This window comes from Dendropsophus ebraccatus, chromosome 3, assembly GCF_027789765.1.
Source record: "Dendropsophus ebraccatus isolate aDenEbr1 chromosome 3, aDenEbr1.pat, whole genome shotgun sequence".
NCBI lineage: Eukaryota > Metazoa > Chordata > Amphibia > Anura > Hylidae > Dendropsophus > Dendropsophus ebraccatus.
This window is the reverse complement of record NC_091456.1, coordinates 178,538,117-178,566,061: the sequence shown is the minus strand read 5'-3', so window position 1 is coordinate 178,566,061 and position 27,945 is coordinate 178,538,117. Positions and strand designations below refer to the sequence as shown.

Sequence of the window (27,945 nt, the reverse complement as noted above, 5' to 3'; positions counted from 1 at the left end):
ACCAAAGAGGTAATTTACAGCTACATCACCGAGCTATCTCCTCTGAAGTCAGCACTGACCTCTCTGACCCCTAAATACGGCTTTCACACAACTCCTGCTGTGTAATCCTTTGCTCTGTACTCTCTGCTGGTGACTATTCCCTTCTCCCTCCACCGCCCTCCCCTCACCATAGATTACACAGGGCCTGACTGATGTAAAAGAGTCGAGATTTCCTGATAATGAGCAGTGAATGAGAGAGAGGAGGGAGGGGGGACCTGGGGAATGCCGTTTTGAATGCAGATAATGGCATATTTGCCCAATAAACCCAGTTACAAAGTTTCTTAAAATCGCCTGGACTATTGATTTCTGCAAAAAACAAGAACAACAGTGACACTTTAAATCAGAAAATGTGTAATTTTCCAGGAGGAAGGGGCAGGGAGGAACATAATAAACCAGCCCCCCTTGCCTCTGTATTGCTGCCTTACCGCTCCGGCACTCCCGCTGCACCCCTGGGTCTCCTTCAAAAGGGACATCATGAATCGGCTGATGGATTGCCCGCTCAGCCAGTAAGTGACTGGGGTGGGACCAGGGCCGGCCTTAGGGTAGATGGCGCCCTGTGCAGAATATTCTTTTGGCGCCCCCCCCCCCCCCTCCCGGCTGATTGTAGCCCATCCCAAGCCTATCTCTTGGAGACACACACTGTATATACTGCTTACACAGACAGATACAGTCACATATACATATACAGACACACAGGGGAGATTCATCAAACATGGTGTAAAGTGAAACTGGCCCAGTTGCCCCTAGCAACCAATCAGATTCCACCTCTCATTCCTCACAGATTCTTTGGTTGCTAGGGGCAACTGAGCCAGTTTCACTTTACACCATGTTTGATGAATCTCTCCCACAGTGTATATACTGCTTACACAGACACATAGAGACACACAGTATATATATCCTGCAAACACAGACACACATACAGTCACATATACACATACCCACCACTGGGAGTTGTTGTTGTTGTCCTACCTTACAGAGCCACACAGGAGCATGCTGGGAGTTGTTGTCCTACCACACAGAGCCACACAGGAGCATGCTGGGAATTGTTGTCCTACCACACAAAGCCACACAGGAGCATGCTGGGAGTTGTTGTCCTACCACACAGAGCCACACAGGAGCATGCTGGGAGTTGTCCTACCACACAGAGCCACACAGGAGCATGCTGGGAGTTGTTGTCCTACCACACAGGGGCATGCTGGGAGTTGTTGTCCTACCACACAGAGCCACACAGGAGCATGCTGGGAGTTGTTGTCCTACCACACAGGGGCATGCTGGGAGTTGTTGTCCTACCACACAGAGCCACACAGGAGCATGCTGGGAGTTGTCCTACCACACAAAGCCACACAGGAGCATGCTGGGAGTTGTTGTCCTACCACACAGAGCCACACAGGAGCATGCTGGGAGTTGTCCTACCACACAGAGCAAACACAAACTCCACTAACACACACAGACAGAGATATATATACTCACAGTCACACTGCAGTAGTAGTGGAGGATGTCTCTGCCCATGAGGAGAAGCAGGTAGAGCCGAGGATCACACTGCTGATGTCTTTCTTCGGGGGAGGGGGCGGGGTTATGGGCCTCTGTGAGCTGGGAGACGCTGTGGGGGGCGGGGGATGGGGGCCAGGCTGCAGTCACATGTCCGGGGAGAAGAGCTTCCTCGGCTGCTGTGCTGAGGCAGGGGACGGATATATGGCCTCAGGGGGATGCAGGTGGCGCCCCCTTCCTGCCGGGAGTGCACAGCGCACTGCTCGCACACCCCTAAGGCCGGCCCTGGGTGGGACACCGCTGCAGTCACTGATTGGCTGAGCGAGCAATCCTTTACCCAGGGAGTTCCAGAGTCTGTGACGCGGCACTGCGGAGCGACAGGAAGAGGTAAGTAGAGTGTTATGTTTCCCCCAACTCCTGGAAAATTGGAAGTTCTCCTTTTAACTTTTGCTCTATGATTGTAACACATCTTTTTAAAAAAAGCATACCATATGTCCTATAGTATAAGAATATGAAGAGGATATTACTTTTCTGGAACCTTTACATATGTTGAGATCACGGCCCTCGCCCCCTTCTAGTCTGGTTGTAACCGGCGATTGTGGTCGGGAGCCAAAAACAGCCGAGTGGGCTGTTCTGCCCATTTAGTGTAACTCCCATAGAGGAATTGTGTAAACAGAATATGTTTATAGGATATATGGATAACGTTAATTACAACTCTTGTGTGGTACGTACTTGACTACGAAATGTTAGGCATTAATGTGACACAATGGTGGTATTTTCCAGGATGACCCTGTGTTACATCAGCGATCACTGGGCTTTGTACCTGAGCAGTAACCGTGGTAGAGAACAGAGCTCGGAGCTCTACTCCCTGGGGAAGCTGCAGGCCATTTATGATGAGCTCTTCCTCACCGCGGTCCTCCATGTCCTCAAAGCCAAGAGGTAAGGCCAATAACTCGTACATCGTTTTCTACAGACTGTCCACTGTATAGTCATCAGGGCAGTGTTGCACTTGCATGCTGTACCCTCCTATTCACTAGAGATGAACCAACTTTGAGCATGTTTGGGTTCGCCTGAACCTGAACTCTCGGCATTTGATTACTGAAGAAGTTGGATGCAGCCCTGGGGAGTCCTGGAAAACATGGATACAACCTATGGCTTATGGCTGTATCCATGTTTTCCAGGCAGCCTTTGGGCTGCATCCAACTTCTTCAGTCACTGGTAATTCAAGTTTGGACGACCCTGAGCGTGCTCGAAGTTGGCTCATTTCTAGTATTCATGCTTTCATGTTAATCTTTTGAGTATTTTTCTCTTTGTCATGATCTCCCTTTCACATTCTTTAGATTGGGCATTTGGCTCTTCATGTCCGAGATGCCATACGGGACCTTGTCTAACGTCATGCTGTGGAAGCTCCTTTATATCATGCACTACGCCGAGAGCGAGAATGTGGAGAACCTGTACTCAAGGATAGATGTGGCCACCTGTCAGTCCACGTTGAATGGTATGTTACATTCACTCATAACGCCCAAGGTCTTGTACCTCTTTCTCATGAAACCTTTAGCATTCTTAAAGGGATATTCCAAGAGCGTTATAGTAGGAAAGCTTTACCAAATATTGTAAGAAAATGCTCCAGATAATTGATGCTGCTGTTTACTACATAACGTTAAAGGGGTGCTTCAGAGGCAAAACATGTTTTTAATTTAACAGGCGCCAGAAAGTTATACAAATTTGTAATTTACTTTTAGTTAAAAATCTCCAGTCTCTCATTACTTATCAGCTGCTGTATGTCCTGCAGGAAGTCGTGAATTATGTCCAGTCTGACACAGTGCTCTCTGCTGCCACCTCTGTCCATGTCAGGAACTATCCAGAGTGGGAGAGGTTTTCTGTTTCAATATTTTTTATTAACCTGTTACCCCTGTGTCTGGGTGAAGGCCGCCCGACCCCCTGCTAGAGCCCCGGATTCTCACCCCATCTCGCCAAGTCCCGCTCCTGGAGCCGGTCCGGGGACGGAGAAAACACTGTCGGAAGCCCGGCGTGCGCTGCATACATGAGTCCGATGCCCATAGAGAATGAATGGAGCCATCATTCTCTATGGGCATCGGACGCATCTCTTTAGCGCACGCCGGGCTTCAGACAAGGATATCTCCATCCCGGGACTGGCTCCAGGAGCGGGACTTGGCAAGATGGGGTGAGTATCCGCGGCTCTAGCAGGGGGTCGGGCGGCCTTCACCCCGACACAGGGGGTGACTGGTTCCCTTTGAAGATTTCTTATATACCAAACAAATAATCACCCATAATACAATACTTATATTAACATAGGTCATATGATTATTTGGTAGGAGAATAGTAAATGAACTAGACAGTCCCAAACATTGGACTGCAAAGAGTCGTAAGAAAGAAAAGCATCAAAATACAAAAACATAACTGGCAGGATAAACACATATAAGATATAATGATCCAATAACATTGTACAGACAGGTGAAAAAGTTTACTGTGTGAAGTAGGGACTTAATTTCCATGTAGACCACACTCCCTTAAATGCTTGAATAGAGCTATTAGCAGGAGTGGTTTTCTATGAGGATTTGCTGCTGCTCTGAACAGTTCCTGACATGGACAGAGGTGGCAGCAGAGAGCACTGTGTGAGACTGGAAGAAATACACCACTTCCTGCAGGGCATACAGCAGCTGATAAGTACTGACAGACTTGAGATTTTAAATAGTAATAAATTACAAATCTATATAACTTTCTGACACCAGTTCAAGTTGAAAACAATTTTTTTTTTATTGCTGGTTTACCCCTTTAGGACCAGTAGTTTTGGCATGGTGTCTGTAGTTAGTATGGCTGCCTTGATCTGAATCAGTGATGATTCTTTCGCTGATCTGTTTTTCCACATAGATCCTGTGAACCGAGAAAAGTTTGAGGCGTATTTTTCTACAATGAACAGCTCTGAAGGAATCTGCCTCCTCACCACGTTCGCCCAGATGGCACAGACCAAACGGAACGAAGTAGATGAGGAGCTGGTGAAGACCATTGCATTAGAGATCTATGAGGTAGGTCTTTCATGTACACCGTAGGGGGTGTATGGGCTTCTCCAATATATTTAAGGCTGGATTCACATGTAGCGGTACTGTACTATGCCACACCTTCCCATAATGGCAGCTCGTTATCCATTCACTGCATAAGTAAGTGTCTGATCAGTGAGGTCCATCCAGTTTCACCCTTTTTAATCATGAGAAATCAGGGTGTTCCCCTAGTTGAACTGAATGGCAGTCAAGTATACGCTCTTCCGCCATTGAAATTCAGTGAACTGGCTGAGATAGCCAGATATAGTGTTGGGCTATGTCAGTCTCATAGACTTAGGGCCCTATTCCACCGGACGATTATCGTTAGCATAATCGTTAACGATTAACGATCTCAAACGACCGCTATTGCGAAAGACCTGAAAACGTTCACTCATTTCCATGGAACGATAATCGTTACTTATGATCGTAATTGCGATCGTTTCTTCTTCCGTATTTCTTCGCTATTGCGTTCGTATCTATTGCGAACGACCGAACGATGTCTTATTCAATGCGAACGATTTGCGAACGTTTTGCGAACGAGCAACGATAAAAATAGGTCCAGGTCTTATAAAGCGATCAACGATTTCTCGTTCGGTCGTTAATCGTTACTGCATTTCAACCGAACGATTATCGTTTAGATTCGAACGATTTAACGATAATCTGAACGATAATCGTCCGGTGGAATAGGGCCCTTAAATGGAGCAGCACTTGAGTAAATACACTACCTGTCTATTCACACAGGAGCACTTAGGATTCCTGTGACTGGTGAAGGTGCCAGCAGTCTGCCCCCCCATCGATCAGACACTTGTCATCTATACGGTGAATAAGTGATAAGCTGTCATTATAGGAAAACCCTCTTTAAATAATAAAATTCTGGCTTCCTGCAGCCACCACTAGGGGGCACTGAAGAGGATGGATTTACACAGCCGCCATTGTATTTTCACAGATCCTGCCCCATGTAAAGTACGCCCCTTTGGCACTTTGTTTTGACTGAATTGACCTGTATATAGTATTGCCTTGCTTAACGTACTCATTTGCAAGTTATTTTTTAGGTTTCCTACGTCAGTATGTCTACAAGAGAAGCATTCTCTAAAGTGGGCCGGGAGCTTCTTGCCACTATTACCAGTGCACATTGTAGTATCATATCTGTCCTCCTGCAGCGTGTCCGCGAAACCATTGAGAAAGTTGGGATGGTGAGATATTTTTTTATTTTTACAAATGATATCTGTGCTGCAAAATATCAGCACAAATATATAAGTATATCTATAATGGACAACAGGTCTCCAACTAACTGTCCCACAGGATTCCCCAGCAATAGTATGGTAAAACCAGTTCTCTCAGTGTAGAAATGATACTTCAGTTTAAATGGGTACTCCGGCAAAATATAATTTTTTTTATTAACTAGTACTAGAAATTTTTGGAAATTACAACTATTTGAAAATATTAAATCTTCCAATACTTATCAGTTGCTGTATGTCCTGCAGGAAGTGGTGTATCTTTCCAGCCTGACACAGTGCTCTCTGCTGCCACCTCTGTCCATGTCAGGAACTGTCCAGAACAGGAGAGGTTTTCTATGGGGATTTGCTACTGCTCTGGACAGTTCCTGACATGGACAGAGGTGGCAGCAGAGAGTGCTAAGTCAGACTGGAAAGAATACACCACGTTCTGCAGGACATATTTCAGCTGATAAGTACTGGAATACTTGAGATTTAAAAAAAAAAAAATAATTTAAAACTCTATATAATTTTCTGGTATCTGTTGATTTTGAGGGAAAAAAATATATAAAAATTTCGCCAGAGTACCCCTTTAAGTTTAATCATGAGTCCATGGCTGGCTTGTTTTATTACCGAGGACCTAAACCTTTCTGTATTTCCTATTTAGATTTTCTTTTAAGTACAGTTGTCATATCTGCTTATTCACTATACCATCTACTTATACTAAAGATGATTGTTTTTCCACATTAAGGTTTCCCTATACCTATTCAAAGAATTACCACTACATCAATGGAGACCAAGTGCCTCAGAAATAGGAGTCATCAGAGAGTGGCTGATCAATTACAACCTGTCTGAGGTGGAGAACAAGCTGGCCTGCATTATCCTGGAGGGTCTGAACTGGGGCGTCACCGATACGGTATGCAGCAATAACCGTAACGTAAAGCTGGAAAGTTAGATTGTTAGCGCCATAAAGCTAATAACAGAGTAACTCCCTCACTCCTGATAATGTCCTTTCAGCTTTCCATTGACTGAATAACTTCAGTAGATGCGTTGGGTTCTGCTTATACACCGCAGCCAATCTAAGCAGGCAGAGCAGACGGGGCATTCAAACGTTCCGTGATTAAGATGTTCTATGCACCGGAATCACAGAACTCCGTGTGGCTGTGTCAGTACAGTAGCGCGAAGATTTAAACTGATTCAGAGCTCTCTGATTTCAATCCTTAGCACATCCTCTATGCACGGACCGTAATAATGGAATATGTGTGTACCTCCTAAGCTTCAGATGAGACAGGAGACTGATTAGTAGACTCTCTCCACATCTACCGCCTATATACACTACAGGGAAACTGGAGTCATTTAATATAGCTGTGGTGTAATGAAGCTGGGATTAAAACAGATGACAATGAAAAGGATAAATAATAGATATCCTACTAAATAACATGGACAATAAGTAGTCCTCTCTATTATGTGCATGAGCTCAGTAGTCCTAGATATTCATGAGCAACAGCAAACTCCGCCCACCAGCTGCTGATTGGCAGTTATCTATCCATGCTGTGTATATGCAGTCACCTGTCAATCAGCAGCTGGAGGATAGGGGAGGGGTGTGGCAAGAATCCTATTCTCCTGCATATTAGGAGAGCAACGGAACAGAATTATATAAGTAATACACCGATCTGTTCAGCATTTCTGTCACCAGTTTATGCTGCCCTCATTTAAGGCAGTGACAGTGACAGATTCCCTTTAAGTATTTATGCTGACTCAGCCGAGTAGTTGGTGTATTAGGTTCCTATTTTGTTAACAGAAAACTCTGCATCTGGACCACGCTGTACATATCGAGGTGGCGCTCATGGTCCTGGAGGCCTATCAGAAGTACATCTCTGACAAACCCTACACCGGGATCATCTCTGAGAGCATTAAGCAGGTAATCTCTTCTATGTCGTATTATCTATCTATCTATCTATCTATCTATCTATCTATCTATCTATCTATCTATCTATCTATCAGATAGATCACACCACCATTTAAATATGTCAGAGTAAGTGACCTGTTGCTTATTCTGAGCATATGAATTGGAGAGTGTCAGAGATGGAGGACACAGAGTAACCCCATTGAAATGTGGCTCGTCTTTGTTCAAAAATTTGGTTCGAAATACGCTGCCGAAATCGGAGCGGGCTATAGGCACAGAAAGTGTAAAGGTCTTCATACACTTTATACTGTTGTCAGCCAAACTCGCTTCTGGCTATGGGTTCAGACGTCAATATAAAGTGTATGGGGGTCTCCGTGGGCAGATGTGATGGATTTTCACAGCCTGACCCCTTTTGTTCTCAGAGATAAGCCGCCAATAGGGCATGATCATTTGAACGTGTAAAAAAATATTTATAAACCTACATATGGCAATAAATAGCTTTTTCCTATGTGATAACAGTTTGGTGTGTTTGCGGTAATCCTCAGGTATCCTACTTGGCCAGCATAGTCCGGACTGGACAGTCTCCTGAAGCCTCCTTCAACCAGTGGTCCTGGGATTTGGTTTTGAGGCTTAAGTTGCACAGAAACGATCGTCCGGAGCAGATCTGCGACGCTGTTCCTGATCTGACAGAGGCCAATGTCCTACACCCCGTGTTAAAGGCTGTGAAAGCTGGCGTCCCTATAGGCTGTTACATCGCTCTGGCTTCTGCATCAGTGGGACACAGGTGATTCACGGCCATTTATCAATACATTTATACAGCAGACGGAAGAAAATCCTTGAGGGGAGTTTCCTCTTCTTAGCAGAGCTCACGTAACTGTTTGGTTCAGAGCTCACGTTACTGTTTGGTTCAGAGCTCAGGTGACTTTTTGGTTCAGAGCTCACGTTACTTTTTGGTTCAGAGCTCACGTTACTTTTTGGTTCAGAGCTCACGTTACTTTTTGGTTCAGAGCTCACATTACTTTTTGGTTGGATTTCAGTGATTATTGTACTTATACTGATTTGTGTCTATGTTCATCTGTATCTATTCTCCTCACTAACTCCACTTCTCTATGTGTCTGCAGTGTAGACAAGTTCTGTGTGGAGGGGGTGACCATGCTGGGTGACCTGATACAAGCAAAGCATCTCCGTGCCGTGGTTCACATCTTGGATAAAGTTTTACCCATGTTTTATCCGTGTCCAAGCTATCTCCTGAAAAATGAGCTGTAAGTCCACTTTCCATCCTATAATGACCTGTAGCAGTGGGGAAAATTATTTGGCCACTAAACCCAACAATACATACTTCCTGTTCTGTAGATGAAACTTATCAGCCATCATCTTATTCTCATCACAGGTAGGATTACGGTGGTGGGTTACACTAGTATATAGGTTCACATTCACCATAGGTGATGGTCACAGCTCCCTCTCTCCCCGTCCCTGAACAGTGTAGTCTGCACAGGTCACAGAGCATGCCCACAACAATTTTTCAGAGAATTCTGACCTGTTGCAAATCAAGTCTTGCTGTTGTAAAGAATCACTCTAAATGCAGCTCAGACAAGATGGTCACCCCTATAACCCTGTAAGTAAAGAGAATAACTAATATACTATAGATTTGTATCTGGTTTTAATTAGTAAAAAATAGAGGTGATCCACTTCTTTTAATATTTTTGAACAGTAGTGCATAATTTTTAACAGGAACCCCACCTATCATGAGGCATTGTTTGGTTCTATGGCTTCCCCTACGTTAAAGAGGTTGTCGCACCTGGATGTTTCCCCTCCATGCTGAACTGCTGCTAAAGACTAAAGATTAAAGGGAGAGGTAGAATAGATACAGGAGGGGAATCTATGTGTATACAGCAGCAGCAGTTCAGCAAATAAGGGGTTACACTAAGCACTGAGTCTGCTGAGATAATATGCAGTGTAGATCCAGTGTAGACAATGGCTAGGCCCCGCCTCCTCTTCCTATAATCTGTCTTGCTCTGTCTGTTGCTAGTGACATTGTAAACCTCACAACAGGCAGTGGACAGTAGGTTGCAGGGAGGGGAGACACCTAGTGGGCAAAATTTTAGAACTGTTTTTCCTGGGGTAAGGATTGATTTTTGGTAAATGAATTGATGTAGAGACATATTAGGAATCACATGGAGGGAAATAGTTTGAAATGACAGTGACCATATAAAGGGTTTTATCCCGGTGACATTGCTCTCCTCAGTACATGTGAATGTTACCGCTCTCATCACAGTCTCTCTTACCCGGACAGGTTTTTGTCCTACATTCAGCTCTTCCTCCAGCTGGACAGTGGGGTCCCTCAGGGAATGACCATGCAGATGACCCACAAAGTTACCCAACATCTTACCTCTATCAACTACGGGGAAAATGTGAAGCTTCTTACAAACATGATCCAGGTGACTATACACATGGGAAATCCAGGATAAGAGATACTGGATATGTGCTATGGGATATACTGGGAATGATAAGAGACAGGATATAAAACTGGTGGGCAGCATGATAATGGATACAGTATAGTGAGCAGTATTTAAAGTGACACTGTCACCCCTTTTTGCATTCTGATTTCTCTACACAGATGTAAGGGTAAATTTAGCAGTTTTCATACCTTATTTTATATCATACGTCATGGTGCTTGTTCCCGTAAAAGTGATCTTTTATCAACTGCAGATTGTGCTAAGTGAGCGGAGCTTCACGAGGCGCCCCTTTGTGATGTCATAGGCACATAGGCCCTGCCCCCTAGACGGCCATTGGTATGGGCCAACCTAGAGGGGGTGGGGCCTAGACCTTTAGGCCTGCCTGTTCCAATGGTCATCGAGGGGGTGGGGCCAATGGTGGCACTGTGGGCAGGGCTAAATGGCGCTGTTGCCGTGAAGCCCCGCCCACTTAGCAAAATCTGCAGTTGTTAAAAGATCACTTTTTACTTGAACAAGCACAATGACGTATAATATAAAATAAAGTATGAAAACTGCTGAATTTACCCAGTACACCTGTGTAGAGAAGTCAGAATGCAAAAAGGGGGTGACAGTGTCACTTTAAGCAGTGGCAAAGTTAGAAATGCGCAGTGGAGGCCATATCCTGAATAGAACACTGGGGGTAAGGGTGACCGAGTGAAATGTTAAAGGGGTACTCCACTTAAGAAAGTTTTACCCTGTTGAATTTCTACCCATTTTATAAGTGTGTTTGTAATAAATTTCTGTTACATGAATTGGGCCGTTTGTCTGCAGCAAATCCCAACTCCCTAAAGCTGCCGAAAATCTTCCCTTCCTGGTCCACATGGTCTTGGCTCCTCTGCCCTCCCCCTCCCATCTGAGACCAAAGTCACATGATCTCTGTCTCTTCTGTTACCAGGCAAGCTGTAACCCCTCATCTCTAATGCTGCCCACCACTGACATCACAACAATCAGTGAGCTGTCCACGGGGCAGGGAAACAACAGAACAGTGACAGTCTCCTGAGCAGTATAGGGGAAAGGAAACAGTTGTTTCATCTCTCTTTCTAATCTATCTATGTAGATGGATATGTGACCCAGGGTAAGCTTGACTGCCACTGTCAAGGGTTAATTAATCTCATTACTCTCTCTTTGTTCCGTACAGTCTCATATTGACGCTAGTATTAAGCCGAATGAAATAGGCTCTGTGGCAGTTCTGGAGTTTTGGACTCAGGTTCTTATAAGCCAGCAACTATGGCACCGGGACAAAGGCAGCCTGCACCTCATGGACCAGATGTGTAAAGCAGCATTCAGGCACCTGCAGGAAGACTGTATACAGAAACTGCTCTACCAGCAGCACAAGGTAACCCCAGGCAATGGTGGAGAAGATTGCATGTCACAGTATAGGAGTGGTAGTGTTTTTTTATTACAGTACACCCAGATACTGGTACCTGTTTATATTTTTTGATTTGTAATTTATGTTATTCTTAGTATATTTTGGGGTCAGCCATCTTTCCTGAGCTGTTGTTAACAGCATTTAGAGATACGCTTTACAGCAAGCTCCATGGACATTTGCAACAATAGACAGGAGCTATCCCATTGACATGAATGGGAAGTGTTACTGGGCATACTCTGACCTTTAAAAATGTGATCCTACAAGGAAGAGGAGACTGTAATGCTGCACAGATCATTTAACAGCAGCTTTCTTGTTGTCATGACAGACGGAACGGGAAGTCTCAGCTTAGGGTCCTATAAGATGAAGCGATTTTTAACCATAAACGATTGTTTATCGTTGACCTGAAATCCCCATATTACACAGAACGATAGTGGTTAGTTACCATCGTTACTACGATCGTATACTCCATGTGATCCCAGCAAATGAAGGAACCATGTGGAATTACAGCGAACAATTAGTGAACGTATGTGGAATTACAGTGACAAATGAGCGATGTTCTTTGATCGTTGCCTGCATTTACAGAAAACGATTATTGTTTATATTCAAACGATATAACGATAATTCGCACAATAATCGTCCTGTGTAATTGGGCCCTTAGTCTTATGGTCCGTTTACACAAAGCGATAATTCGCCCAATCAACCGTTTAACGATTTGGTTTTTATAACTATCATCGTTTAGATGAATAAATCGTTAGAAAAATCGTTATTGTGATCGTTTTTAAGATCGCTTAAGCCCATCTCACACAGATGGTGAAGACTGTTCACACAAAGCGATTGCGAATTTTTAGCAAACGACCAACGACGATTTGAGAGTATGTTGCAAGATCAAAATTAATGATTATTCGCTTGATCGTTGGCTGTGTTTACACGAGCCGATTATCGCTCAAATGCCATCGTTATGGCGAAAATTCGAACGATAATCGTTCCGTATAAACGCACCATTAGACCTAGTGGTGATAATGAGAACTGCAAGATTTAAGGAATATTTTAAAATACAATAAAAAATTAGGGAAAAAAAAACATAAAAAATCTTAAAAATACGTGAAACTTTGTATACTGTTGACCTACTGTTGATATTAGATACCATTACGTACTCGATGCTTGTTTACCAGGATGCCCTGGGTTTTCACTGTGACCGCGGTATACTCTCCTCATTTGTTGGCTGGATCGTCGCGGGGAATGTGACGCCTTCTTTCATAGATGCCAACTACAACCCCTCACAGGTAAGCCTACTGATTTTATACATATCCAAGTCCTGTTTAGTTTAAAATGGAGAAGATAACTAGGTGATCGGTGGAGGAACGTTCGCCGGGACCCCCACTAATCACAAGGACAGAGGTAGCTGTTGCCTCGAGTGAATGGAGCGGCAGGTCACATGCTCAACCGCAGCTCCATTCAGACTCTATAGGACTTCCAAACAATGGCCCAGCGTGCACGCTGTCACTCCATTCACTCCTCACCGCTCCACCAATGACCAACCTTCCTGTGATTTGATCTCTCCTTCAGATCTGGTTTTCATGGACCGTGCTTAATACAGAGTCTTTGTTTGAAGAGGATTCGCAGCTACGCCGAGTGCTGGAATATGAACTACTCAGCAACAAGTCTATGAGTCCGGACCAAGCCTTGAAGGTATCTCACCGTCCTACCGTGATCCCTTCTAATTGCTAGCTTCTTCTAGGTGTTAACTTCCTTGTTGTCTTCCTTCCCTTGTAGAAAGCCCAGCAGCAGCTGAAGTTACCCATCGTGCCTTCTGTACAGAGGTTGATGATTTACCGCTGGGCGCACCAAGCCATGGCCACACCTGCAGATCACCCCCTTTTACCTCTGTTTTGGCAGAGATTTTTCCTCCTATATCTGAACCGCCCAGGGCCACAATATGGGTATGATGAATGGGGTTTAAGAGGGTTTAAAGGGGTTGTCCAGCGAAAATCTTTTTCTTTCAAATCAACTGATATCTAAAAAGTGATATAGATTTGTATTTTACTTCTATTAAAAAAATCTCAGGTCTTCCCATACTTATTAGCTGCTGTTTGTCATGCAGGAAATTTAATTTTATTTTCAGTCTGACACACTGCTCTCTGCTGCCACCTCTGGCCGAGACAGGAACTCTGTCTCGGTTTTCTGTGAATCCCCATAGAAAACCTCTCCTGCTCTGGACAGTTCCTGTCTCGGCCAGAGATGTCAGCAGAGAGCACTGTCTCAGACTGAAAATAAAACAACATTTCCTGCATGACATACAGCAGCTAATAAGTATGGGAAGGCTTGAGATTTTTAATAGAAGTAAATTACAAATCTGTATAACTTTAGGACACCAGTTGATTTGAAAGAAAAAGATTTTCGCTGGACAATCCCTTTAACAGCCATGGGGTTTGTGTAAATAAAGTTTAAAGGGAATCACTACTCATTGTTTAAATCACGGTTTTATGTTAAACATATTTTTAAGGGGGTAGTTCACAATTTTTTTTTCTTTTTTCTTTCAAATCAACTGGTCCCAGCAAGTTCCAGAGATTTGTAATTTACTTCTATTAAAAAATCTCCAGTCTTCTACTACTTATTAGCTGCTGTATGTCCTGTAGGAAGTGGCATTAATTCCAGTCTGGAGAGCAGGAGAGGTTTTCTATGGGGATTTTCTGCTGCTCTGGACAGTTCCTGACATGGACAGCGGTGGCAGCAGAGAGCACTGTGTCAGACTGGAAGGAATACACCAACTCCCGCAGGACAAACAGCAGCTGGAAGTAGTATTGGAAGACTTGAGATTTTTTTTTTAACAGAAGTAAATTACAAATCTCTGCCACTTGCTGGGACCAGTCAATTTGAAAGAAAAACATTTTAGGTGAACTACCCCTTTTAAGAATTTTTGGTGGTGTTTTCCATTTTACTTTCTTGTACAAAAAATATTTGTACAGGTCACAGAACATGCTTACAAATGTGTCCGAATAGGGTCTGAAGATGTTCATTGTGTCTATGTCCATGAGTGTTGCGGTAAAGCATGGCACTAAATGCTGTTTAAACAGCTCAGACAAGATGGCCCACTTACTAAAATGAAAACTTAGAGTGTACCTTTCGTTTGTAAAAACTTTTGACTTGTCATTGAGACCGATCAAAAACTTTGAGCTTGTTCTCCCAATCAGTACGGTTAACCCCTTCAAGAAGACTGATTTTGGCCTTTAGGAACAGAGCCTATTTATTTAAATCCAACCTGTCTCACTTTATGCGGTTGTAGCTACATGATACTATAACTTCTTTTTGATTCTGAGAATTTTTTGTGAAATTTTGTGGTAAATTTTGGCCAATATGCAAAAAAAATAAATTTGTAAAAAATGTGATTATTTATTTATTTATTTTCCCCTTGTATAGGGATCAGTAATATGTAGAGATGAGCGAACCTCGAGCATGCACAAGTCGATCCGAACCCAAACTTTCGGCATTTGATTAGCGGTGGCTGCTGAACTTGGATAAAGCCCTAAGGCTATGTTGAAAACATGGATATAGTCATTGGCTGTATCCATGTTTTCCAGACAACCTTAGAGCTTTATCAGTTCAGCAGCCCCAGCTAATCAAATGCCGAAAGTTTGGGTTCGGATCGACTTGTGCATGCTCGAGGTTCTCTCATCTCTAGTAACATGTAAATACATAAATGCGGGGTGACAAGTTCCCAACTCATGTCTGTCTCTCTTTGTTGCTTAGACTATAGACTATTACAAACAAATTTTCTTCTTTTGTTCGTATCCAGATTGCCAGTAGAGAGTTGTATCGGGAAGAGGTTCTTCAATAGCTCAGCCCACACGCACCTCCTCAAACAGATGAAACGTCGCCTGATGGAAGTGGCAGATTTCCACCATTCTGCCAGCAAAGCCCTGAGAGTACTTGTCCCTATGGATGGATCCCCAGTGTTCTCCGATTCAGGGAGTGGATCACAAGAGTGTCTGGCTTCTCCAGACCTGCATAAGGAGCTGGTGAAGTAAGTCAGGCCTAATTAACTCTCTACCACCATACACATTAGGGCTATGTTCACACTACATAAAACTACGGCTGTAGTTCTCGCCGCAGAACTATGGCCGTAGTTTTGAGGAGTTGAACATAGCCTTATTTGCAATGGGATCCCGGCCGGAGCGTACACAAATGGTATGCGCTCCGTCCGGGATCCCATGCGGCGCCGGGAAAAAATTGGCATGTCAGTTTTCTGCAGCCGGAATTCAGTGAATTCCGGCCTCAGAAAGACCTGTTAGTTCACACAGTGAAGCAAGCGGCTCCGCGGCCGGAAAGATCACCCGGCCGGTACTTAAGTACTGGCTGGGATGATCCGGGCTAAGACCGGCCGTTCCGTGACCCGGGTCGGGGTCACGGAACGGCCGGGTGTTCATGTAATTTGAACATAGCCTAATAAATTGTCTACTGAACCTACCAGTTTTGGTGAAAGTGTCTGACAGTCTAATGTGGATGGAGACCTCCTGACTTTCTCCATACGATGATTTTGGGGCGAGAGAAGTATTGGCCATGTTGGATCATTAACAGTGAAAAACTTACCAAAACTCTCCTCCGCTGTAATACCAGATCTGATGGCGTCTGTGGGTCAAGTACACTTCTCCCAAATATACTGTCTCAGAAGAGCAAATCAACTGCAATCTTGCCCCATTCATATGTATGGGATGCTGGCCCTGCAGCCACTTCACACAGTTGACTGGTTGGGGTGGGGGAAGACTGACCCTTACAGATCTCATATTGAGGACCCATCACTGAGGATACATCATCAGTATTATTCAGCTGGATAACTCCTTTAGGGTGCGTTCACACGTACAGGATCCGCAGCAGATTTGATATCAATGTAATTAAATGACTGAACACAGCATCAAATCTGCTGCGGATCCTGTACGTGTGAACGCACCCTTAAAGAAACACAGGCCAGACATTCACATATTCATATATGTAATTTACGTATTTTTGTGTTTTTATAGGTTATTTAATGTCTTTATTGTTTGGCTGGAAGATGACAAGTTGCAGAAAGGAGAAGTATATATTCCATCCCTGCCCAAGCAGTATGACCCACATCGCCTGGCCAAGATAATGCGAAATGAGCAGGTGAGCAACCAAATAGCTAAAGAGGTGAGAGGGTGAGCAACGAAATGGCTAAAGAGTCTGACAGCCCCAGACTGTAGGGACACACCTCTTTGACGCAGGAAATACTGACGCCAATTTGTCATTCAATTCCTGTTTGTGAGTCACTTTTCTTCTCCTGTCCTAGGATCTCTGGATGGAGTACATTAACATGGAGCGCCTGATATTTGAGATTCAGGAGTGTGTGAATGGATGGAACCAAATCAAGGTGGAGATGGACACCAGTTTGCTGACCCCGGCTGTGACTGTACACATACCATCTCCTTCAGCAGGTACTTTACACAGATGATACTGCCATGGTGCTCAATGCTGCCACAGACAGCTCACTGACCAGGATATTTTATATGTATATTTCCTACCTCTGTTTAGATTCTTCTTCTATGGTGGTAATACATGTGATGAAGCAAAGCATGGTTTTATAGCGCACTCAATATATGATGCCATTACTTGGTCCATGTGCTTTTTTTTTTTTTACAAACCTTGCATGCAAGATCTTATTAGGCTTCTTTTCTGCTCCTTCCTCCCTTCTAAATGCATTATTCACCCTGAATTTGGTGGGAACACACCATCAGTTTGTTAAGGGATCGGCTTACATGCTGCCCATAGAAATCTATGTAGAGAGTAGAGGGAGTGTCTGGAGAGAGCCAGGGGCAGAAAGAGAGACGCAGGGAAACTAAAAGAGTTTACAGTGAGTATTAGGTTTCACAGTGTGCACTGCTCAATACTGCTCTATATTGTCCTACATGATGCTCAGAGGGTGTGCTATAGAGGGGACCATGATATCCTCTTCTATGTGTACCGGAGACATCATAGAAGTTAGGCTCTACCCTCTTAACTCATTAGCAACTGAAAACTATATGATGAAAAATACTATTATACAAGAAGTCACCTGAAAGCACAGGTACGATGTAATGATATATAACCAAATCTCGTACTTTATTTCCGATTATAATCCCATTACTGAGATTTCACAATCGTCCTATTAATCTTGCAGCTGCTAAAGATCGAATCCTTGTGAACTTAAAGAAGCACCCTTCACCGTGCCCGGGCATCACCCTGCAGCTTATGAAACCGCCCGTCCCTGTTATTCAACCTTCATGTTATATCAATACCCAGGACGCCATGAAACTTGTTCACAAAGATCTGACCGTCCTGCAGCAGCACGCTAAGTATGGATCACTGCTTTAGGATGTCTTAATTGTCCATAAGTTTACAAGTGTTACCTGAGAACTGGTATAAAAAAAGACTCTTTAAGGGGGTTATCCAGTGCTAAAAAACTTGGCCAGTTTCTTCCAGAGACAGCCCCACTCTTGTCTCCACCTTGGACGGGGTTTTGCTGCTCAGTTCCATTGAAGTGAATGGAGCTTAATTGCATACCCCACCTGAACTGGAGACAAGAGCGGTGCTGTCTCTGAAAGAAAGTGGCCATGTTTTTGTAGCACTGCATAACCCCTTTAAATCTCCTAGGATTTCTACATTGTCTCTCTCTCTCTCTGCAGAACTGCATCTATGCGGGAGTCCCAGCAAGTGGCTTTGGATAGTGAGATGCTCGATACCATCCCAAAACTTTACGTCAATAGGGAGGAGCAGATAGAGATGAAGATAGAGTGCCGGGGAAACCTAAATAAGACATGCAGCGGACCTGCCGTGGTTACAGTCAAGGTGAGGGATCGAGTCAGGTTATCCATACTATGATACAGAATCTTCCTAACTCAGCACTCCTCTTTGTCACATGCTTGCTGTCGGAGGAGTCAGGTAGTTGACTGAGATCATGTTCTTTTATCTGAGGGTTGGTTCTCAAATCACGATTTTGCTATCCATTTAACGTACCTGTTCTGTAAAAAAACAAACAGATGTAAAAATTTGATCAGTTTTCCATTGACTTATATTGTAAAATAAAATGGATCAGTTGCATCTGTTTTTTTTTTTCTTTTCCATTTTGTAGCGCACATACAAACGTAGTTGACAATGTTTTTCTGGACCTTTTCCAAAGTGGATACCGTGAGATGGATTGCAAAATCAGGATGTGAACCTAGCATAAGGATGGGTTCACACAGCGTTTTTGCGGTGCGTTTAACGTATCCATTTTTAACAAATACAAAAACGTGGTCAACCACACCAAAAGAAAAATAGCAACCATTTTGATCCGTGTTTTTTTTTTTTTTTTTTATTGAAGTCAATGGAAAAACTGAGCCAAATGGATTGGACTCAGTAGCAACTGTTTTTTTTTTTGTTTATGTCTACGTTATAAAATATATAGAAAATATGCCCTCTGTAAGTGCCCCTATGATGCCCCCATACTTTCTGCATAGGATGTTGCATCCAGTCATGTGCTCTTACTCCAGTCCAGCATTGCATCCAGTCATGTGCACTTACTCCAGTCCAGCATTGCATCCAGTCATGTGCACTTAGGGTACTATTATACAAAGCGATTTTTTGACGATTAACGATAAACGAACTCAAACGACCGCTATGGCGAACGACCAGAAATCGTTCACCCAATTACACAGAACGGTGATCATTACTTATGATCGTTATTGCGTTCTTCCTGTCGTCGCCACTGCGTTCGCCGCTAACGGATGAACGACGTCTTATTATATATTTGCAAACGATCAACGATAAAAATAGGTCCAAATTCGATTAAATGACCAATGTTTTCTCGTTGGTTGTTTAATCGTTGTCTGCTATTACACTAAACGATTATCATTCAAATCCGAACGATTTAACGATTTTTCAAGCGATAATCGCTCCGTGTAATACCACCCTTATTACGGTCCAGCATTGCATCCAGTCATGTGCACCTGCTCTTATATGTGCATCTCGGTGCTGCTCAGCCCTTTAGCCTGTAAGGTAACCCAAGCCGCCCTTGTCCTGGACAGCATTGCTGTTGATGCAGCATCAGGGGTAGGGCACCTTGGCACGCCAGCTGTTGCAAAACTACTACTCCCATCATGCATGGACAGCCAAAGCGAGGGTACATTATCAACACAGAGTACAAAGCCTCTCCTGACTAGTAGATACTTTTTTCCTATATGCATTTACAGGCTGTATATTACTCATGACATCTGCAGGGGTTATAGCGCTTCGGGGACTACTGCTAAATAAACACTGTCCCCAAAATAATCTTGTGTGGAAATCTTGTATCCACTAGTTTGAAGGAATGCAGATGGAGGAAGCCATAAGCCAACAACTTCACGTTCTGCGCAGAGAGATGAAGCAGTTACAGGCCGAAGCCACCAAGCCGACTCAGCTCAACATCATAGAGACTGCAGTCCATCTGGAGAACTTCATAACGTGAGTGGGTATAGAGCCGGCCTTGTTATTCCTATGGGAGGGTGGGGGTCCAGTCCCGCGTAGTTGCCACATGGCCACTTTTTGAATTGGTAAATCCAGGCCAGGGGGCAATTCTACTGAATGGTACACAGGCCTGGTGCTGCACCCATTTCAGTCAGTGAGGCAAAGCATGATCTTTTAGACAATTTTTTTTTTTAACATTTTGTGCTCTAACCTACAAAAATGTGTGCATTTCTCTGGTTAAATTGGTAAAAATTAAAAAATAGTTTTCCCCCCACCTAGGGCTCTGGTAAATGCATATAAAGTGCAGTCTCCCAAGGAGATACAGAAGATTGGAATCGGGACCTTCTTTGCAGTGGTGGAATTTGTGTGCGATGAGACTCAGCGCCATCCTCCATCTCGCCAATTCTTCACCTCTTGCATTGAAATATTGGGACAGGTAAGTTCCCTGAATTCTCTGAAGAGGATCACATCTGTAATTTTCAGAGTTTACAAGAGGTTGTTTAAAGGTGAAGTCTGGCCAGACCCTTTTTTTTTTTAGCAAGTGCTGGGGAGGATAAAAGAAATAACCTGCTGTTACCTCCCCCACTCCAGCACTGGTGGCCACATCCTTCCACTCCAGTCTCTGGGTCTCCGGCCGATTCCTGGTCTGAGCGAAGACCCGGGTTGGGACGTGTCAGGTCCGCTCACTTAGGGCCCTATTACATGGGACAAAAATCGTTATATTGTTCGAATTTAAACGATGATCGTTCTGTGTAATTGCAGGCAACGATCGAAAAATCGTTCGTATGTCGCTGATCGTTAATTTAGATCTGAACCTAAAATTATCGTTAATCGTTCGCTGTAATTCCACATTCTTCGCTCAAGTTCTGCATTTGTTCACTAATCGTTCAGTGTAATTGCACATTGTTCACTGTTTTGCTGGGATCATAGTAACGATCACAATAACGATCTAACGACTATCGTTCTATGTAATATGGTGAACGATTTCAGGTTAACAATAAACAATCTAGTTTGCGATCGTTTATCGTTAGTCGTTAAACGTTAAAAATCGCTCTGTGTAATAGGACCCTTAGTCGGCCGCTGACTGGCTGAGCAGACCTTACACATCACGACCTGGGTCCTCGCTCAGACCAGGAAGCAGTCGGGGACCGGAGCGAGGGTATGCAGCAACCAGCACTGGGGCCGGAGGGAGGTAAGAGCATGTTACTTCTTTTACCCTCCCCAGCACTTGCTAAAAAAATGGGTCTGGCCAGACTCCTCCTTTAACATTTGGAAATTTAGCCATGTATTGATTTATTGTGGCATATGTCCATGCAAATGGGGCTTGCCAGGAGTCTATAACCATAGAAACACATCAGTCTGCTTAAGAGCTGTGCACACAGTTTGTGGGAGAGTTGTAACCTCATTGCAGAGTGGCAGTAGAAAATCAATGCAGAGATGGCTATAGACTTTAGGCTATGTTCACACATTGTAAATGTACGGCCATTGTTGCAATAGGCAACAACAGCCGTACTTTGTGCGAGTGGACTAGCCTCATGTAGCTCTATGGGATCCCGGCCGGAGCGCATACACATAGTATACGCTCCGTCCGGGATCCCAAGCGGCGCCGCAAAGAACTGACATGTCAGTTTTCTGCGGCTGCAATTCAGTGAATAGCGGCCGTAGAAAACCACGGCTCCGACCTCTTGCTTCATTGTGTGCTATGAGGAGTTCTGATGCGGGCACGCACTGATGCGCCCATATCAGAACACGGCGGCCCAAAAGATGATCATTTTTGCCAAGATCGGCCGCTCCGTGACCCAGCCGAGTCACGGAACGGCCGGTCTCATACGCCATGTGAGCATGGCCTTAAAGTGTACCTGTCGTTTAAATTTTTTATGCAGAAATCAATAGTACAGGCGATTTTAAGAAACTTTGTAATTGGGTTTATTAGCTGAAAAATTCATTTTTATTATGAAAAAGCAGTTTAAAGCTCTTCCCCCTGTCTTCATGATTGTCTATAGAGAGGAGAGGGGTGTACGGAGATGAGGCACCAAAACAGGACAACAAAGAGTTAATTTACAGCTACATCACTGGGCTATCTCCTCTGAAGTCAGCACTGACCTCTCTGACCTCTGAATACCTGCTTTCACACAGCTCCCACTGTGTAATCCTTTTTTCTCTGCTCTCTGCTGCCGACTAATCTCCCTCCTCTCCCCTCTCCATAGAACAGATAGAGCACGACTGATCTAAAAGATTTGTGATTTCCTGATAATGAGCAGTAAATGAGAGAGAGAGGAGGGAGGAGGGGGACCTGGGGAAAGGCTTTTTGAATGCAGATAATGGCATTTTTGCCTAATAAACCCAATTACAAAGTTTCTTAAAATCGCCTGGACTATTGATTTCTGCAAAAAAAAAAAATTAAACAACAGTGACCCTTCAAAACATGTTCAGCTTAGTTGGTCACAATCCCCTTGGATGTCTGTTGACCTTGTTGGCCTGTAGTGTAGGGGTCCTGGGTTCAAGCCCAACTGGGGGGCCACAAGTCTATGATGTTTCTATGTTTCCTCCGTGTTGTACCTACTGCGTATATATCTGTACGTTTCATCAGACAATGCAAATTTAAAGGCACCTTTGTTCTTCCACATCATAGGTGTTTATAAGCGGAACCCAGTCTGAATGTCGGCCAGTGCTGCAGACCATATTACAGAACAGGAGGCTGTGTAATCTGCTGTCGCCGTATTTCACTCCGGCCGCCTCTCCTGGAGAGTTTGTGCTCTTGTATGAGAAGGTGGTGCAAGCCATTTCTGAGGACAATAGTGATGTGATCTTTATGCTGCTAACTAAGGTAGGTTGTGCATCACTTACAATCAAAAACATAGCAGAATAGATGAATTTCACAGATATAGTAGAGCTTTCTTTCAAATTTTTTCTCTTTTAAATCAACTGCTGCCAGAAAGTGCCTGAGCTTTGTAATTTACTTCTCCAGTCTTCCAGTACCTATCAGTTGCTGTATGTCCTGCAGGAAGTGGTGTATTCTTCCCATTCTGACACAGTGCTCTATGCTGCCAACTTTGCCCATATCAGGAACTGTCCAGAGCAGGAGCAAATCCTCATAGAAAACCTCTCCTACTCTCCAGAATGGAAACTATACCACTTCCTGCCGCACATACAGCAGCTAATAATTATTGGCATTTTCTTACACCAGTTGATTTAAAAAAAAAAATAATAATTTTTTGTGAAGTATACCTTTAAGAAGCACTCCCCCTTTTTTGTTCATTATGCAACCACTATATATAGTTCACTTAGGATCTGAACATTTCTGAAGTCGTTTTCTTCAGTTCGGTCATGTGACCTCATGGTGACTTGATTTGCTTCTGGGCTCCTAATGAGGTCCCAGAACTTACCATATGATCAGACTGCATGGACTGTTCCACTCAAGCACACGGGGGGGGGGGGTGACAAACTTTCATTGAAGGGGTTGTTCACCAAAAATGTTTTTCTTTCAAACCAACTGGTGCCGGTGATTTGTAATTTACTTCTGTAAAAAAAAATTCACTCTTCTTTTACTTATCAGCTGCTGTATGTCCTGCAGTAAGTGGTGTATTCTTTCTCTGGAGAGCAGGAGAAATTTTCTATGGGGATTTGCGGCTGCTCTGGACAATTCCTGACATGGACAAAGGTGGCAGCAGAGAGCACTATGTCAGACTGGAAAGAATACACCACTTCCTGCTGGACATACAGTAGCTAATAAGTACTGGAAGACTTGAGATTTTTTAATAGAAGTAAATTACAAATCCTTTATATAAGATTCTTTTTTTTTTCTTTTTGCAGTTCGATCTCAACCACTGGTTAAATTCTGCAAAACCCTCCATGTCTGAGCGGAGCAAACTGCTGGAGTCCGTGCACCTGGCTCTGACCCTGTGCGGCCTGACGCCTGAGGAGGATATGCTCATGCCTTTTAATATATTCTGCAAACACTGGAACTCCATCCTGCGCTACCAGTTTCCCGACCATTACAGTGACTGCCTGAGACTACTCATGCAGAGTAAGCCATTACATTATTATCTAATACTTTCATACTATCTATCTATTTATCTATCTATCTATCTATCTATCTATCTATCTATCTATCTATCTCCTATCTATCTATCTATCTATCTATCTATCTATCTATCTCCTATCTATCTATCTATCTCCTATCTATCTATCTATCTATCTCCTATCTATCTATCTATCTATCTATCTATCTATCTCCTATCTATCTATCTCCTATCTCCTATCTATCTATCTATCTATCTATCTATCTATCTATCTATCTATCTATCTATCTCCTATCTATCTATCTCCTATCTCCTATCTATCTATCTATCTATCTATCTATCTATCTATCTATCTATCTATCTCCTATCTATCTATCTCCTATCTATCTATCTATCTATCTATCTATCTATCTATCTATCTATCTCCTATCTATCTATCTATCTATCTCCTATCTATCTATCTATCTCCTATCTATCTATCTATCTCCTATCTATCTATCTCCTATCTATCTATCTATCTATCTATCTCCTATCTATCTATCTATCTCCTATCTATCTATCTATCTATCTATCTATCTATCTATCTATCTATCTATCTATCTATCTCCTATCTATCTATCTCCTATCTATCTATCTATCTATCTCCTATCTATCTATCTATCTCCTATCTATCTATCTATCTATCTATCTATCTATCTATCTATCTATCTATCTCCTATCTATCTATCATCTATCTATCTATCTATCTATCGAACTATCTATCTATCTACCTATTATGCAACAACAGGCTACAACAGTGATAATATATATAAGTAGGGTCCTAGGGAAATTGTTAGGATATGTAAAATAATATTACACATTTCCTGTATAATGTTAGCACTGGTAAGACAATTTTCTATGCATGATAATACTGTATATCTCTAAATAGCTATTACAGTTACCAAAAAACACCAGTATACAGGAAGCGAATATCATCATTACTGTTACTGGCCAATCTATTATAAAGAGACTGATACTACCATTATTACAGTATACAAGTAACAGATAATACATCAACTACCATCATCACTACAACATGACTAATACCACTATGCTGTCACTGAATAAATCCACTACGTGAACACAAGTATTACCAATAAAATGAGTATACACAGGACAAATAATACCATGACCACTGCCATCATACAGTGACTGGATAATACTGCTGTACTGTCTATTAATAATATCCCCTTTATACCACCAGTATATAAAATGCAATATTCTACCTCAGCATTGACCAGAGATGAAGTTCAGAGCATTTGGGTTCATGTGAACCTAAACTTACTGTAAGGTCTCTCATCTCTAGCAGTGACCAAATAGAGGTAGAGATGCAGCTATACAAAGGATCTACAGACCTTAAGAGTGTGTTCACACACACAGGATTTGATGCTGCAGATAGCTTTGTTACTCAATGACAGAACCCAGCATCAAATCTGTTGCAGATCCTGTACGTGTGAAGTGATTAAGCATGATTGTGCAGTTACATCCATTGACTTACAGGAGGCGTCTTCTCTACATGAATCATAAGTGACTTTTTGATAGTCAAAGCTGTCTGTTTTTTCCTTTTCTTTCCATCTGGCTCAGCCCATCATGAAGATTTCTCCAGCCATGACTCTTCTCCCCAGAATCTGCGAGACAAACACTTTAGGCTCCACGCTCCAGCACCAACCTAACCTTATACCTCATCATAACCTTATATTCCCCATTGCTTTACACAGTAACAGTGCCCGCTCTGTGCTCCTACATAAGCAGTCAGGCCCAATATGTGCCTCCAAATAGTAGTCAGGCATATAGCCCCCCACACATAATATAGATGCCCTGTGCAGTCCCACATAATATAGGCCCCCCCACATAGTATAGCCCTTCCCACTGTGTAGCACCCACATAGTATATCCCCCTTTGTAGCCCCCACATAGTATAGCCACAACATATTATTCCCCCCTTCTTGTATCCCCCAAATAGTATAGGTCTCTGTGTAGCCAGCCCCCACATAGTATAGTCACAACATACAGGGATGTCACTCAGTATATGCACAGTATACAGGGATGTCACTCAGTATATGCACAGTATACGGGGATGTCACTCAGTATATGCACAGTATACAGGGATGTCACTATATGCACAGTATACAGGAATGTCACTCAGTATATGCACAGTATACAGGGATGTCACTATATGCACAGTATACGGGGATGTCACTCAGTATATGCACAGTATACAGGAATGTCACTCAGTATATGCACAGTATACAGGGATGTCACTCACTATATGCACAGTATACAGGGATGTCACTCAGTATATGCACAGTATACAGGGATGTCACTCAGTATATGCACAGTATACAGGGATGTCACTCACTATATGCACAGTATACGGGGATGTCACTCACTATATGCACAGTATACGGGGATGTCACTCACTATATACACAGTATACGGGGATGTCACTCAGTATATGCACAGTATACGGGGATGTCACTCACTATATGCACAGTATACGGGGATGTCACTCAGTATATGCACAGTATACGGGGATGTCACTCACTGTGTAGCCAGCCCCCACATATTATCCCCCCCCCCCGTGTAGCCCCCCCCCCCCCCCCCACATAGTATAGGTCCCTGTTCAGCCAGCCCCCACATAGAATAATCTCAACATATTATCCCCCCCCTGAAGCCCCCCACACAGTAAAAGCATCCCTCTGTAGCCCCCCACATGGCATTTTCCCCCTGTACAGCCCCCACATAGTATAGTATAGAGGGGTCTATAACTCCATGTTATAGGCCCCAAGTAAAGCTCCCACTGTGTAGGAGCATTCATGTAAAAAACAAAAAAACAAAAGTATACTCACCTCTGGTGGATCCAGCAGGTCCTCTCTGTTCCTCTCTGGTCCGGTGCTGTTAGCTGCTTACATATTCCGTTACCGGCAGCCCGATGCAGCCCGGCCCCGGAGGCTCACAGCTCCAGCCCCGCGGCGCCTGCATCTCTCTCCTCTCCTGCTCGGGCGGGCAGCAACTGATGACGTCACACGTCTGCCGATGAGCAGGAGGGGAGAGAGATGCAGGCGCCGCGGGGCTGGAGCTGTGAGCCTCCGGGGCCGGGCTGCATCGGGCTGCTGGTAACAGAATATGTAAGCAGCTAACAGCAGAGGACGGCAGCAAATGCAGGGCGGCCACACAAAGTTCTTACGGCCGCGGCAGGCGGGGGGCGTGAGCGCGTGGTGGCTCGTGGTTTACTTAGCAGGGCGGCTGGTCGGCGGCCCTCCGACTGATAATCTGAGCAGCCCAGCGGGCATTTGCCCGGCCTGCCAGATTATCAGTCCGGGCCTGCTATCTATCTATCTCCTATCTATCTATCTATCTCCTATCTATCTATCTATCTATCTATCTATCTATCTATCTATCTCCTATCTATCATCTATCTATCTATCTATCTATCTCCTATCTATCTATCTATCTATCTATCTATCTATCTATCTATCTATCTATCTATCTATCTCCTATCTATCTATCTATCTATCTATCTATCTATCTATCTCCTATCTATCTATCACATGCTAGAGAAAGCAGCACATGGGAAGTCACATGGGTCACTGCTCTATCTGCAGTTTCCCTTCACTAGAGTTACAGCATGTCTTTGGAATTTTTGACCTTTTCATTTTCATGATCATTGGGGTCCCAGAGATCAGACCCTTTACTCATATCCATCACTTTATTATAGAAAAATACCCTATCCAAATGCAGACATTGCTCAAACTTTGCAGTACAGTGTGTGCTGACATCAGCTTGAGAGGATGGAGGCTGAAAGAGAGTGGACTCAAACTAGGATTTCTAACTGATCATACC

The 27,945-nt window shown here is 43.6% G+C and overlaps 1 protein-coding gene across 2 annotated transcripts in view; it reads left to right on the top strand.

The window, feature by feature from the left end:
- EPG5 (ectopic P-granules 5 autophagy tethering factor) overlaps positions 1-27,945 on the top strand; it is a 68,976-nt gene that overhangs the window by 19,217 nt on the left and 21,814 nt on the right. For both annotated transcript variants that reach the window (XM_069963231.1, XM_069963230.1), the window contains exons 10-31: positions 2,311-2,466; positions 2,868-3,025; positions 4,420-4,574; positions 5,639-5,779; positions 6,552-6,716; positions 7,602-7,721; positions 8,252-8,490; positions 8,828-8,968; positions 10,000-10,144; positions 11,340-11,537; positions 12,743-12,853; positions 13,137-13,259; positions 13,344-13,510; positions 15,364-15,591; positions 16,586-16,709; positions 16,873-17,017; positions 17,740-17,914; positions 18,245-18,407; positions 19,897-20,039; positions 20,322-20,478; positions 22,675-22,869; positions 23,856-24,069. In XM_069963231.1, the coding sequence (XP_069819332.1) occupies positions 2,311-2,466; positions 2,868-3,025; positions 4,420-4,574; positions 5,639-5,779; positions 6,552-6,716; positions 7,602-7,721; positions 8,252-8,490; positions 8,828-8,968; positions 10,000-10,144; positions 11,340-11,537; positions 12,743-12,853; positions 13,137-13,259; positions 13,344-13,510; positions 15,364-15,591; positions 16,586-16,709; positions 16,873-17,017; positions 17,740-17,914; positions 18,245-18,407; positions 19,897-20,039; positions 20,322-20,478; positions 22,675-22,869; positions 23,856-24,069 (3,563 nt within the window). The remainder of the gene's footprint in view (positions 1-2,310; positions 2,467-2,867; positions 3,026-4,419; positions 4,575-5,638; positions 5,780-6,551; positions 6,717-7,601; positions 7,722-8,251; positions 8,491-8,827; positions 8,969-9,999; positions 10,145-11,339; positions 11,538-12,742; positions 12,854-13,136; positions 13,260-13,343; positions 13,511-15,363; positions 15,592-16,585; positions 16,710-16,872; positions 17,018-17,739; positions 17,915-18,244; positions 18,408-19,896; positions 20,040-20,321; positions 20,479-22,674; positions 22,870-23,855; positions 24,070-27,945) is intronic.